This window comes from Oncorhynchus tshawytscha, linkage group LG06, assembly GCF_018296145.1.
Source record: "Oncorhynchus tshawytscha isolate Ot180627B linkage group LG06, Otsh_v2.0, whole genome shotgun sequence".
Taxonomy (NCBI): Eukaryota; Metazoa; Chordata; class Actinopteri; order Salmoniformes; family Salmonidae; genus Oncorhynchus; species Oncorhynchus tshawytscha.
The window spans coordinates 65,812,850-65,828,344 of NC_056434.1; the positions used below are offsets into that span (position 1 = coordinate 65,812,850).

At 41.4% G+C, this 15,495-nt stretch overlaps 1 protein-coding gene across 1 annotated transcript; it reads right to left on the minus strand.

The window, feature by feature from the left end:
- Positions 1–104: 104 nt before the first annotated feature.
- Positions 105–11,803, minus strand: LOC112252904 (adipocyte plasma membrane associated protein). The gene is made up of 9 exons (XM_024424598.2): positions 11,528–11,803; positions 10,231–10,347; positions 9,238–9,353; positions 8,472–8,564; positions 7,884–8,003; positions 7,446–7,620; positions 7,065–7,199; positions 5,864–6,056; positions 105–1,164 (listed from the first exon to the last, which is right to left on the minus strand). Exons 1-9 carry the CDS (start codon positions 11,617–11,619, stop codon positions 955–957), a joined length of 1,251 nt encoding a protein of 416 aa, XP_024280366.1. The 5' UTR covers positions 11,620–11,803; the 3' UTR covers positions 105–954.
- Positions 11,804–15,495: the final 3,692 nt, after the last annotated feature.

A 15,495-nucleotide genomic window follows, 5' to 3' on the forward strand; every position in this document is an offset into this window, starting at 1 on the left:
AGTAACATGCTAATCTTTTATGGCAGTAGTATGTAAACACTGGTAAGTGGCTAAACAAACTGTAGAAATGTGGCACCATGTTTTTCATATTAGACAAAAGCCAGTTTTAAAACATTACTGTTTTAATTCAAAGGAAACTCAGCTGAAGGCCAGCAGCATTCAACATCGAGCAAAACATTTACATTATGTAAGGTAGTTGACAGTGCAATATACAAAAGCAGATGAAATGTATCACAACAAGGGGAAATGATTCATACTTATTTTGGAATCTTTTTGCGTCACCTTTATTATGATGAACAAGATCTTGGATTTCTAAATATACACAAAATAAATCAGTTCAAAGTGGCACTCCTAAAATAATACTCGGTGTGTATTTCAACTGATAAAATTAACTCTTTGAAATTCTCCAAGTACAATAATAACATTGTCCGTTATATTTAAGGGTGAGATGAGAGCGTAGTGCAAAAATGAAATTAAAAGTTGAGATACTGAATGGTTTAAACAAACAAAACAAAAATAAGAACAAATTTGGCACATTTCAACAACCTAAAACACAGACCTGAAAGACAATGTACTTACATGGGGATTTTTGGGCAAACTATTTGGCCCAAAGACTGTTTGGTTAAATAAAAAACATTCATTGAGAAACTACTGAGATGCACTGTCAACAGAAATTAAAGGGTTAATAGTTAATTGTAGGCTGATAAGACTAGAAAGGATGGATATGCATCCCAGTCAAATGCGCCTTAATAGTGCAGATACTTAATGAAGACTAGTCCATTTTTCCTGAAGCTGGTGAAAAGCAATGCAAATGCAGCATATCAAGCATGAAGCCATTCTTTTCAATTCTGATGTATTTGCTGTTATTGGAAAACAGACTAGGTAGTGAGGTGTTAGGTAGGCAGACAGCAGTCTCATATATGGGTCGTGTCTGAGAAAGTGGTTGTGCTCAGCTCACACCTTGCTGAGATCCAGCTTGCAGAGGTAAGGGGAGCGGAAAGAGCCTAAGTAGAGGTGGCCATCGTGCTCGTGTGCCTCACTGACGTAGGCCGCCACCATGCCGTGGGGGTCATGGAAGCTACGCACGCATGTCCCGCTCTCCTGCAACTCTATCACCAGGCTGTAGCGAGGCACAAACTTCATCAGCATGTCTTGGCTGAAGAGCTGCAGGGAGAGGGAGGGAGAAAGGAATAAGTCATAGCACCAAAACATGACTGAAATAGACAACATCACACATAAACAAACAAACTGGTCACATGGTCACAATGAATGAGGTGTGTGTATCCCTTTAATATTTGTTAGGCAAGTTTCCAGCTGGCAAGATCCTACAGTGGCTTGCGAAAGTATTCACCCCCCTTGGCATTTTTTTAAAAATAGATTTTTGGGGGGTTTGTATCATTTAATTTACACAACATGCCTACCACTTTAAAGACACAAAATATATTTTATTGTGAAACAAGACAAAAAAAAACAAAAAATCACAAGAAAACTTCAACCCCCCCAAAGTCAATACTTTGTAGCGCCACCTTATGCAGTGTTTAAAGCTGCAAGTCTCTTGGGGTATGTCTCTATAAGCTTGGCACATCTAGCCAGTGGGATTTTTGCCCATTCTTCAAGGCAAAACTGTTCCAGCTCCTTCAAGTTGGATGGGTTCTCTGGAAGACAAACAGGTTTCCAACAAGAATTTCCTTGTATTTAGCGCCATCCATCACTCCTTCAAATCAAATCAAATTTTATTTGTCACATACACATGGTTAGCAGATGTTAATGCGAGTGTAGCGAAATGCTTGTGCTTCTAGTTCCGACAATGCAGTAATAACCAACAAGTAATCTAGCTAACAATTCCAAAACTACTACCTTATAGACACAAGTGTAAGGGGATAAAGAATATGTACATAAAGATATATGAATGAGTGATGGTACAGAGCGGCATAGGCAAGATACAGTAGATGGTATTGAGTGCAGTATATACATATGAGATGAGTATGTAAACAAAGTGGCAGAGTTAAAGTGGCTAGTGATACATGTATTACATAAAGATGCAGTAGATGATATAGAGTACAGTATATACATATACATATGAGATGAATAATGTAGGGTATGTAAACATTATATTAGGTAGCATTGTTTAAAGTGGCTAGTGATACATCATTTCCCATCAATTAAAGTGGCTGGAGTCAGTTGAGTCAGTGTGTTGGCAGCAGCCACTCAATGTTAGTGGTGGCTGTTTAACAGTCTGAAGGCCTTGAGATAGAAGCTGTTTTTCAGTCTCTCGGTCCCAGCTTTGATGCACCTGTACTGACCTCGCCTTCTGGACGATAGCGGGGTGAACAGGCAGTGGCTCGGGTGGTTGTTGTCCTTGATGATCTTTATGGCCTTCCTGTGACATCGGGTGCTGTAGGTGTCCTGGAGGGCAGGTAGTTTGCCCCGGTGATGCGTTGTGCAGACCTCACTACCCTCTGGAGAGCCTTATGGTTGTGGGCGGAGCAGTTGCCGTACCAGGCGGTGATACAGCCCAACAGGATGCTCTCGATTGTGCATCTGTAGAAGTTTGTGAGTGCTTTTGGTGACAAGCCGAATTTCTTCAGCCTCCTGAGGTTGAAGAGGCGCTGCTGCGCCTTCTTCACGATGCTGTCTGTGTGGGTGGACCAATTCAGTTTGTCTGTGATGTGTACGCCGAGGAACTTAAAACTTACTACCCTCTTCACTACTGTTCCATCAATGTGGATAGGGGGTGTTCCCTCTGCTGTTTCCTGAAGTCCACAATCATCTCCTTAGTTTTGTTGACGTTGAGTGTGAGGTTATTTTCCTGACACCACACTCCGAGGGCCCTCACCTCCTCCCTGTAGGCCGTCTCGTCGTTGTTGGTAATCAAGCCTACCACTGTTGTGTCGTCCGCAAACTTGATGATTGAGTTGGAGGCGTGCGTGGCCACGCAGTGGTGGGTGAACAGGGAGTACAGGAGAGGGCTCAGAACGCACCCTTGTGGGGCCCCAGTGTTGAGGATCAGCGGGGTGGAAATGTTGTTGCCTACTCTCACCACCTGGGGGCAGCCCGTCAGGAAGTCCAGTACCCAGTTGCACAGGGCGGGGTCGAGACCCAGGGTCTCGAGCTTGATGACGAGCTTGGAGGGCACTATGGTGTTAAATGCCGAGCTGTAGTCGATGAACAGCATTCTCACATAGGTATTCCTCTTGTCCAGATGGGTTAGGGCAGTGTGCAGTGTGGTTGAGATTGCATCGTCTGTGGACCTATTTGGGCGGTAAGCAAATTGGAGTGGGTCTAGGGTGTCAGGTAGGGTGGAGGTGATATGGTCCTTGACTAGTCTCTCAAAGCACTTCATGATGACGGAAGTGAGTGCTACGGGGCGGTAGTCGTTTAGCTCAGTTACCTTAGCTTTCTTGGGAACAGGAACAATGGTGGCCCTCTTGAAGCATGTGGAAACAACAGACTGGGATAGGGATTGATTGAATATGTCCGTAAACACACCAGCCAGCTGGTCTGCGCATGCTCTGAGGGCGCGGCTGGGCCTGCAGCCTTACGAGGGTTGACACGTTTAAATGTTTTCCTCACTTCGGCTGCAGTGAAGGAGAGTCTGCATGTTTTAGTTGCGGGCCGTGTCAGTGGCACTGTATTGTCCTCAAAGCGGGCAAAAAAGTTATTTAGTCTGCCTGGGAGCAAGACATCCTGGTCCGTGATGGGGCTGGTTTTCTTTTTGTAATCCGTGATTGACTGTAGACCCTGCCACATACCTCTTGTGTCTGAGCCGTTGAATTGAGATTCTACTTTGTCTCTATACTGACGCTTAGCTTGTTTGATTGCCTTGCGGAGGGAATAGTTACACTGTTTGTATTCGGTCATGTTTCCGGTCACCTTGCCCTGATTAAAAGCAGTGGTTCGGGCTTTCAGTTTCACGCGAATGCTGCCTTCAATCCACGGTTTCTGGTTTGGGAATGTTTTAATCGTTGCTATGGGAATGACATCTTCAACGCACGTTCTAATGAACTCGCTCACCGAATCAGCGTATTCGTCAATGTTGTTGTCTGACGCAATACGAAACATATCCCAGTCCACGTGATGGAAGCAGTCTTGGAGTGTGGAATCAGATTGTCGGACCAGCGTTGAACAGACCTCAGCGCGGGAGCTTTTTGTTTTAGTTTCTGTCTGTAGGCAGGGATCAACAAAATGGAGTCGTGGTCAGCTTTTCCGAAAGGAGGGCGGGGCAGGGCTTTATATGCGTCGCGGAAGTTAGAATAGCAGTGATCCAAGGTTTTTCCAGCCCTGGTTGTGCAATCGATATGCTGATCAAATTTAGGGAGTCTTGTTTTCAGATTAGCCTTGTTAAAAACCCCAGCTACAATGAATGCAGCCTCCGGATAAATGGATTCCAGTTTGCAAAGAGTCAAATAAAGTTCGTTCAGAGCCATCGATGTGTCTGCTTGGGGGGGAATATATACGGCTGTGATTATAATCTAAGATAATTCCCTTGGTAGATAATGCGGTCGACATTTGATTGTGAGGAATTCTAAATCAGGTGAACAGAAGGACTTGAGTACCTGTATGTTGTTATGATCACACCACGTCACGTTAACCATGAAGCATACGCCCCCGCCCCTCTTCTTACCAGAAAGATGTTTGGCTGCACCGACTCCAGTTGGCTGCACCGACTCCGATAGTGTCTCTCCAGTGAGCCATGACCAGTTTCCCAGACCCTGCCAATGAAAAACATCCCCACAGCATGATGCTGTCACCACCATGCTTCACTGTGGGGATGATGTTCTCGGGGTGAAGAGGTGTTGGGTTTGCATCAGACATAGCATTTTCCTTGATGGTCAAAAAGCTCAATTTTAGTCTCATCTGACCAGAGTACCTTCTTACATATGTTTGGAGATTTTCCCACATGCCTTTTGGCGAACACCAAACATGTTTTCTTATTTTCTGGACACTTGTTTTCCACTTCCATAAAGCCAATCTCTGTGGAGAGTACGGCTTAAAGTAGTCCTATGGACTCCAATCTCTGCTGTGAAGCTTTGCAGCTCCTTCAGGGTTATCTTTGGTCTCTTTGTTGCCTCTCTGATTAATGCCCTCCTTGCCTGGTCCGTGAGTTTTGGTGGGCGGCCCTCTCTTGGCAGGTTTGTTGTGGTGCCATATTCTTTCCATTTTTTAATAATGGATTTAATGGTGCTCCGTGGGATATTCAAAGTTTCGGATATTTTTTTATTTTTATAAACCCAACCCTAATCTGTACTTCTCCACAAATTTGTCCCAGACCTGTTTGGGAGAGCTCCTTGGTCTTCATGTTGTCAGTTGCTTGGTGGTGTTGCAGACTCTGGGGCCTTTCAGAACAGGAGTATACTGTATATACTGAGATCATGTGACACTTAAAGTCCACCTGTGTGCAATCTAACTAATTATGTCACTTTGAAGGTAATTGGTTGCACCAGATCTTATTTAGGGGCTTCATAGCAAAGGGGGTGAATACATATGCACGCACCACTTTTCTGTTTTGAATTTTTTGAAACATGGAACTTATTTCATTTCACTTCACCAATTTGGACTATTTTGTGTATCTCCATTATATGAAATCCAAATAAAAATATATTTAAATGACAGGCTGTAATGCAACAAAGTAGGAAAAACACCAAGGGGGATGAATACTTTTGCAAGGCACTGTAAACCCTTGTATGCAAAAACACAGAAAAAAATCAGACTAACAAGAATGAATACCAGACTCAGTCACAGTAAATTGGACATGCAAATTGTTCTCCCTGTAGTATTTTTTTTACTTCCAAGTAAATGCACAAAGCTATTGGTTTTATATAATATAACACCATATGATATCACGTCTTGTCATATCATCTACCTTAAAGATGAGCTTCTTGATCCAGGGCTTCTGGGACAGGAAGTCCAGCATGGAGAAGCCAGGGTTGGGCCGCACCGCTGACATGGCCACCCAGTACCCTCCAGAAGAGCTGCGACGGATATTGTCAGGGAAACCAGGCAGGTTGTCAACAAATGTGTCCATTCCTCCTTTATTTAGACCTGACACATGGACCCTAGGAGGGACACAGACACACAGTCAATTGGAAATTCAGGAGATGAGGGAAAGAAAGTCAATTGCCTCATGCTTGCGGTATGTGTGACAGACAGAGAGAGGTATTATGGGAAACAATTCAAAACATTTGACAAAAAAAAAAAAAAAAAACTCTTGTACGAAGTCTTCACAATATTTTGAAGTCTGTGTTATGGAAAGACCACCCAGATTCAGAGTTTTCAGCAGCACCAGGGTATTTCTCTCAGCAAACTGCCTGCATTGATAAAGCAAAAGAAAAATGACTTATGACTATTATAAACTAGTTATGGGAGGGAGGAAAGAATCTACTTGCTGAGAAAACCGAAAATAACATTTCAAATAAATACAAAATAATGCCCCGTTTTTCAAGGAATCAATTTACTGATTTCCATTCTGCACGGTCAGCAAATAGAAAACGTCCCCAAACAGTTTGTATTACCATACAGGCTGAAACGAACAAAGAGTTATCACCTCCCTCCCACTCATTCCCCCTCACCCCCAAAATAAATTCAACAGGAAGGAGCTGCCTCCCCCTTTCTCCCCCCTCTACCCACACTAGCATTACTACAAAAGAAAGGACAAGCTAATTTTGTCTTTCTACTCAGGCAGCTTGGTGAAGGGGCTCCGTTACAGAGGCAACAGTCTGCTTGCATCATTTATCCAGGTGAGGCTTGGGAGAATTGACTGTGTTCCCTGCAGGTTTTAAAAAGTGTGATATTACAAAGGCGAAATATACCCATGAAATATTGTTACGGTGGAAGGAAAATAATGAAAACCAGAGAAGAAGGAAAAAACCTTGTGGGTGCACTTTGAGTACGTTCAAAAAGCGGCCACCACAACAACTTAGCATCTGATGAAACATGAGATCGTTCCAAAGGAGGAAGAGAGAGAGAGATATGGGGGGGGAGATCCCCTGTGGGTAGCATTTCTTCACTCAGTAAATTAGTTAAATAAGGCTGGTCGTGTTGCTCAGGAGGATCAACTACAGTACCTGCGAATCCTAGCCATGGTAGTCTCAGTCACCAGCACAGACTCCTCATCAGGGAAAAGCTGGATCCCGTTGGCAAAACGAAGGTTCTCCATCAACACGGTTACCTCCTTGGTCTCTGTGTCGTACTCTAACACACTGAAAGACAGAGGGTTACATATGGACAGCTTTTCTCAGACTTTAGGTTGTTGTCTTTATAAACTGTTCCTTTTCTTAAAAATGAAAAAAGGTACCCACATCATGTATGAACACACTTGCTTTTAAGGCCCCATATTGATCTAAAATCTATAATCAACTATCAATATAAACTATTTACAAAAGAAGACAAGACCTTGCTTTTAGAATGTGCTCAAAGCTCTCCCTAAGGTATGTGGTAACAGTTACCGTCCATCTGCTGTGGCCTCCATGATGAGATTAAGGTAGTCTCTGCGCTGCCACCTGCTGCTAGAGTCTGTGAAGTACACTTTTCTCCCATCCTGTGTTACATCCAGGTCATTGACGAAGGAGAGCCTCCGGCCCCCAACCATCTGCCCAGCCGACACCAGGTTGGTCACCTCACCTTTACAATGAGTCAAGGAGTGAGAGTTACATCACTAAAATGTCTTGCATAATACCACACTTTTATTTGGAAGATATTATATGCAACGAAATTGATTATACTGAGTAAAAGGTGAAATTGTTGGGAAATTCAAAAACAAATATTTAATTCCTCGCAAAAAAAAAAACGGTCTATGTCACATTACTGATATGAAAATATATCCTATAAAGGAAATAGAGCCATTGCTATGTAGAAGCTTGTCATTGGCTGTGTGTGCTGCTGACCTGTGACAGGGTTGATCTCGAACAGCCCCAGATAGGCGTCAGCTACAAAAAGGGTACCATTAGGACCCACTCTGATACCCAGGGGTCGTCCACAGCTAGGCTCCTGCTCACGGGATCCATCTAAAACATACCACACAATCCCAGTGGATATGAGGTATCTGAAGTAATTCCTTATTTATTGGGTGCTATTTATTATTTCAATCATTTTGAACAGGCTAATCTGATTAATATGAGCAAATACTCGAGTTCGAGCTCTGACTTTTCTTGACATGTCATTTCAGTTTTGAGCCACACTGCTAGGCCTGTTGTGCATTAAGCCATCCTTGTTGTGCATTAAGCCATCCTTGTTGTGCATTAAGCCATCCTTGTTGTGCTTTAAGCCATCCTTGTTGTGCAAGTATAAAAACAATCCATAAAAAGGCATGTGTGAAATGTAACTGCTATAAGAGTTGCTTATGATTGAACTGTTGGGTCATTTCTGTCTAAATCATGTCATGTTGAGACAACATTGTGAAATTAAAGCTTGTGAAATCAGGTCTAACGCAATGAGTGAGGAATCAATCACAGCTCTAGTCCTTGCTCACTTACCACACGGTGGCTTGCCAAGTCTGGCTATAACAGTGATGCTCTTGCCTTCAATCTTCACTATCTTCCCGTCAGCCGTACCTGTGTAAATAACATCTAGAGAAAGGAGATAGACAATAATAATTAGCATTTAGAAACTGAAAAAAAAAATGCCAGGGCAATATGTTGGACACGGTTCACCATTATGACCTCAGAAAAGCAAAACAGTTGCAGAGGAATACCAGTCAAGCACAAGTCATGTCATGTGTGAATATATGTGTCATCTCAAATATCCATCTGTCACTAAGAAATAAAATAAAATGTTATTGGTCACAGACACATGTTTAGCAGTTATTATATCTAACAAGTAATATCTAGCAATTTCACAACAATACACACAAATCTAAGTATAGGAATGGAATTAAGAATATAGAAATATATGGAAGAGCAATGTCAGAGCGGCATAGACTAAAATACAGTAGAATAGAACATATACATATGAGATGAGTAAATGCCAAATATGTAAACATTATTAAAGTGACTAAGTGTTCCATTATTAAAGTGGCCAGTGATAAGACCACGCTTATCATAGCTCATTTGGAAAACCTAAACATCTGCTATTATTGGTCAACAGAGTGTCTGCAATCCAGACTGCATTGCCCTATCACTTTTGATATATCAGGCTGCGTTACTGTGGTCACACCATACATTACACAAGCCCAAACAAACTGGGTGAAGGACATTGTCATGTGGCGAGACTCCAGCTGGAATGCTTTACCCCCATACTGACCTCCGAAGTTGGCAATGGACTCTGGGCCAACAAGCTGGTCCTCAAACAGCCGCTGTGCTTCCCTCAGCTTAATGTTGGGCTCGTAACACCCAGACATAAGGGGAGGCTCATTGAGGCTAAAAAAAACACAAGAGAAAACAAATTAGGAAACAGAATCAGTATGAATCACTGATCAACACCCTTGCCCTAGACTAGCCTGTACCCTGAAGCCTAGTGCTGTGGAGAAAAGGGAGAGAGGAAATCATTGGCCCCAAGACCTCAGAATGGATCATTAACTGTGGATGCAGAATTTAGAAATGAATTCTAATGAGGACAGGGAGTCGCATGCTATTTGTTCTGAGGGGCAGACACTGGTGACAAATGAGATCAGCCACTGTGCAAGTTGGGGCAGCAAATCACTCAATCTAATAGCAGTTGTGGAGAGATCAGGGTTGTGGCAGAGGAGTGGACAAGGGGGATTCTGAACTGACTGGTCTGAACTGACTGGAGGCGCCTAAAAGGAAATCGCACCCGTGCATTTAGACTATGAGCAGAGTGCCTTATCAATCTTTCCTCAATCAAAAATTAATCAATTATTGATATAAGATCATGTTTGGCTAAGCATTTTGTATTTGCATCAGAACACTACATGATGAACTATATTGCTTAGGGACGATTGAAACCATTCTACATACTAACGTATGCATGTTATACAATGTATCTTATACATAATCTATGTTATACAAGTAGTATAAGCCTAGTCATTCAGTGGCGTAACATCTGTGAGAGGGACTTGTGGTAGAAATGTACAGAACAGTTTCCACAAAACTATTTCCAAAAGCTGAAAAGTAAGCAGAAATTTTGACTATGCAGACTGACTAAAGTATTTTGCAGTAAAGCTGATTAGTCTAAACATTCATTGAAGTCCATACATTTCTGAGCTATTAGAGTTAACATGATTCTAAAGACCAGGAGAAAAAAAAGAGAGAAGGATTTCAATTCTTGACATCTCACCTGAGCAGCTCAGGGTGAATAGGAGACTCGAGCAGAAAAAAGACTACAAGCAATGGAAGGATCAGGCATCCTCCCAGGGTCACCAGGGTCACACGGAATACCTTTCCACTGTAGGTACTGGGAAAAACAAAACATAGATAAATCAAACCCGCCCAACACATTTCTATAGAGTTGAGGGATGAGGCTGAGGAAATGTAACCTCTCAAATTCATAGAGAAATCTAGATGCAAGGACTGACATCCACATGATAAATATTAGGATGCTTTACAGTACCAGTCAAAAGTTTGGGCACACCTACTCATTCAATGGTTTTCTTTCTTTTTTACTATTTTCTAAATTGTAGAATAATGATGAAGACATCAAAACAATGAAATAACCCATATGGAATCATGTAATAACCACAAAAAAAGTGTTAAACAAATCGAAATATTTTAGATTCTTCGAGAGATTGCCAAGAGTGTGCAAAGCTGTCATCAATGCAAAGGGAGGCTACTTTGAAGAATCTCAAATATAAAATACATTTGGATTTGTTTAACACTTTTTTGGTTACTGCACGAGTTCATGTGTTATTTCATAGTTTTGATGTCTTCACTGTTATTCTACAATGTAGAACATAGCAAAAATAAAGAAAAACCCTGGAATGAGTAGGTGTGTCCAAACTTTTGAGTGGTACTGTACATAGTTTATGTTCTTGTTGTTTGTAAACAATGGAGTAGGCTTATAACCTTTATGTTGTTGGTTAAATACATGTTTGATTACTGTGTTAAACTCCTGAATCATAGGCCTAAGTGAAATTCTTCAAGAATCAATGGGTATTTTGAAAAGATTTCCAGATCTCAAACTGTAGTTTTAATAATATGTTATGTTATTGGGTGTTTGAAGAGATCTGAGGTCAACTCAGGTCAACAGTGGATGATGCAGTACACAAACATACACACAGAATGCAAATGCATATATTTTTTTTCCAGAGAGAATGCATCTACGACAAACCTGAATAAGCCTTACCGTCACTCAGCTGGCCAATGCTCTCTCCGCTGACTGGTTTGGTTCATACCATGCACGCATAATGCAAAGTAATTCATCCACTGTTACCTGTCAGTGAGTGGAAAACTGACCTAGAAATGGATTGTGTTTACCTCTGCATCTGTCATCAGCTAGCAAGTGGAAATGCGAATCATGCAGTCTGAAACACAGTGGTTGACTGCATCTGTGCGTAAGGCAATACATACTACATAGCAAGGAAAGCAGTATCTGATGTTAATATGAACAGCGTATTATTTAGAATAGGCTAGTTTACCTGGTGCCCTTGTATTGGGGTTCCTGTAATTCGTCTGTGATAATCTGCGGTCTGTTCAGCCTCCTGAACCGCAGTCCCTCTGGCTCATTCATACTGAAATGAGACTTCTACTATCACTCTATCCAAAAATTAGGTTTCAGGTAAGCAGCTTGCTACATGAGAAGGTTGATAATTCGATTGCTTGTAAAGACAGACACATGCAGGACATCGTAGTGATAGCTACAGCATTCAACGACGGGCTTTCCCGGCCGTGGACAGTTTTTACGCAATACGCATTTTGTTATTCTACGTCAGACGACAGGTGCCGTCTCTAATCATTGATATTCAACGCCACCTGCTGTTGTGGAGTGTGCGCTACAGACCTTTTTTAAAGGTCATATCAAACACGAAAGAGGAAGCGAGACATCCCACTCCCTCATTGTTTATATTTTAACGGAAGTCCAGACCCTGCTACTATCGCATTGGAGTCTATGGAGAGCCACCACCTTTTTTTCAAATGGTTTACCACCTGAGTTAACGATCTTAATTTAGCCACCATCTTTGGTCATATGATCTGAGGAAGGTCTAAATTGGTCCAAGGAGAACACAGGGATAAGCGTGGTCTATAGAGTACCACAGTACGAGTCATAATACCCACAAAACCAAGCATTCAAACAAGGAAATTGTTCCAATCGTTTTTTCACCATTTCTTTTTCCCATATGGGATTTTAGAAACACTTAAAATAATGGCTGTGTTTAGTGTAAGCTTACCCTGGCCTGACGTTTTGACAACAGTGTCAACCTCTCTAAGACAAGGTGACTTTTATCAATATATTCGCCTGTATTTACCAAATTTTGTAATGAATAAATTGGCTACATTTAAAAAAAAAAAAGAAGATAATTCTGTGAACTGTCTTGTGCAAGTTTTAAATTGAAGTGTATGCTATCGAAATTCTACTTCACCTACATGATTTAAATGAATGAATATCATGATAAGTATCATGATTAGATACCAGACCAAGGTTTTTGTAACATTCACAAAACTTGTTTTGTATTTTTGTGATGATTTTCTCAAAATATAACCATTTAGCGAGTGCATGACCAAAAAGTTACTGAGTTACAGTTCATATAAGGAAATAAACGCATTAGGCCCTAATCTATGGATTTCACATGACTGGGAATACAGATATATATCTGTTGGTCACAGATACCTTTTTAAAATTATGTTACTTTGATTGACGCATGGGGGGGTACTAAGATTACATATGGAATTGTTTTATTCAGTTATTTGATTTTGAATTTTAGGACCCCTTTAGGTCTCCCCCAAAAATCAAAAAATATTTGGTAAAATACTGAATTTGGCCATTACTACTATAGAAATGCTTTGAATAACACATTCATAAATGGCAAGAAATATAGTCACAAAATATATCATAAGGAATACGGTTTTGAAGTGTCTGTCCTACATCTAGGAAATCAGGAAATAAACTCAGCAAAAAAAGAAACGTCCTCTCACTGTCAACTGCGGTTATTTTCAGCAAACTTAACATGTGTAAATATTTGTATGAACATAACAAGATTCAACAACTGAGACGTAAACTGAACAAGTTCCACAGACATGTGACTAACAGAAATTGAATAATGTGTCCCTGAACAAAGGGGGGTTCAAAATCAAAAGTAACAGTCAGTATCTGGTGTGGCCACCAGCTGCATTAGGTACTGCAGTGCATCTCCTCGTCGTGGACTACACAGAGATTTGCCAGTTCTTGCTGTGAGATGTTACCCCACTCTTCCACCAAGGCACCTGCAAGTTCCCGGACATTTCTGGGGGGAATGGCCCTAGCCCTCACCCTCCGATCCAACAGGTCCCAGATGTGCTCAATGGGATTGAGATCCGGACTCTTCCCTGGCAATGGCAGAACACTGACATTCCTGTCTTGCAGGAAATCACACACAGAACGAGCAGTATGGCTGGTGGCATTGTCATGCTGGAGGGTCATGTCAGGATGTGCCTGCAGGAAGGGTACCACATGAGGGAGGAGGATGTCTTCCCTGTAACGCATTGTGTTGAGATTGCCTGCAATGACAACAAGCTCAGTCCGATGATGCTGTGACACACCGCCCCAGACCATGATGGACCCTCCACCTCCAAATCAATCCCGCTCCAGAGTACAGGCCTCAGGGTAACGCTCATTCCTTCGACGATAAACGCTAATCTGGCTAGTTGATCTGGACATTTCTGACATTTCTGACATTTCTGTTATAAATAGCTCTCTAAGGTATGCAACGACTAACATGACAAGAGGAACTGATTATGCACTTCCACATTTCGAAATTGCACCTTGTGCATTCTACTATTACAACTATTACAAATCAAGAGTAAGTTTAAAGCTGAGTTCCACTGATTTACTGGACCTTTCCTCCCGAAGCTTCTGCCACAGATTATTTAATTATATTGACTAGATATTTAGTTGCCGCTCTAACAATGAAAATAAATGTCTTAAAAAATGGAAGGCGGTCGGGCAGAGGTAATATCAGGTGGGACCATTCTAGCCAATGAGAGGGTGTGGAACAACAGGCACAACTCTTCATAAAGTGTTTTTTCACAAAGTTTACCGTGATGTCACGTGTCGTACTTATATCGGTACTCTCACAACAACCTAAGCATTACGAATCTTATATTCGATCAAATAAGCCACACTTAGAAAATAAGCCATTACATTTTTTTGTAAACCAAATTCGACACTCATTGACCTCCATACATAAACCAATCGCTTGATGAGCGCAAGCAACGCCACCTGCTGGAGAAGAAGATTTTGGTGCCAGGTACTCAAATCAGAGATATTAGAGAAAGGAGAAGATAGGAATCCCATTGGGTAAGGAATTGAGGAACGTATAACGCCTCATCCAGCACTCTATCGACCAATCACGTTATCATGCTGCGTCACACGGTTGCTAAAACAATCGTCACGCAATCCCCACAAAGTCAGTGAATGAGTTGAGAAACCTGCCTATTTTCATCGAAAGTACGCAATGTCACGATTCAAAAGCTATAACTTATTACAGAGAACCAGTTAATTGTTTTATATCTAGGAAATGATTTGTAATGTTGCAGTTCTTGTTGACAAAAGACATGCTAATGTTGCGTTTTTGAGCTAGCTCCCAATTGACTCCCATTTACTCCACGAAGGAGAGAGAGAGCTCTCCTTGTGCAAGAATAGCCCAGAATGAACCGCGCGATCCATTGACGAGGCATTGGCAACGCACACAATGGCTTCAGTACCATTCAAATAGTGTCCCATCTCCTCAAAAGTATCTCTGCCAGTTATTCCTCTCGCTGCGCCTTTCCTCTCTGCTTATGCGCATTTGCTAAATTCTCTACTTAGGAATTCTCTACTTACGCAGTCTACTCTACTCATAGAGCGTCAATCAATCAAATGTATTCATAAAGCACTTTTTACATCAGCAGATGTCACAAAGTGCCTAAACAGAAACCCAGCCTAAAACAGCAAGAAATGCAGATGTAGAAGATTTAAAGAACAGGCTACTCTGGCGAATGATGGTTGTTAAATAAAGTTAGATCAAAGCTGAATCAATGTCTGCAAGATCACATTATGATAGTATTGTACATATAACCAACCGTACATAATTGCATAGTATAACATTACTGTAAGAGAAAAAAAAAGCAACTTATATTTTATGACAGGGGTTCTTAAACTTTTTCAGCCTGGACCCAAATGAGAAATTCTGTGTTTTTCCTGGGGCCCAAGCTTAGGAAAATATGCAACTATTCATAAATATTTGTTCATTTCATTGCCCATATGCCTAAAACAAATGCAATATACAGTTATGACCAAAAGTTTTCAGAATGACACAAATATTAATTTTGACAGAATGTTATGAAGAGTGATTAGATGAATTGCAATTAATTACAGTCCCTCTTTGCCATGCAAATGAACTGAATCCCCCCCAAAAAATTCCACTGCATT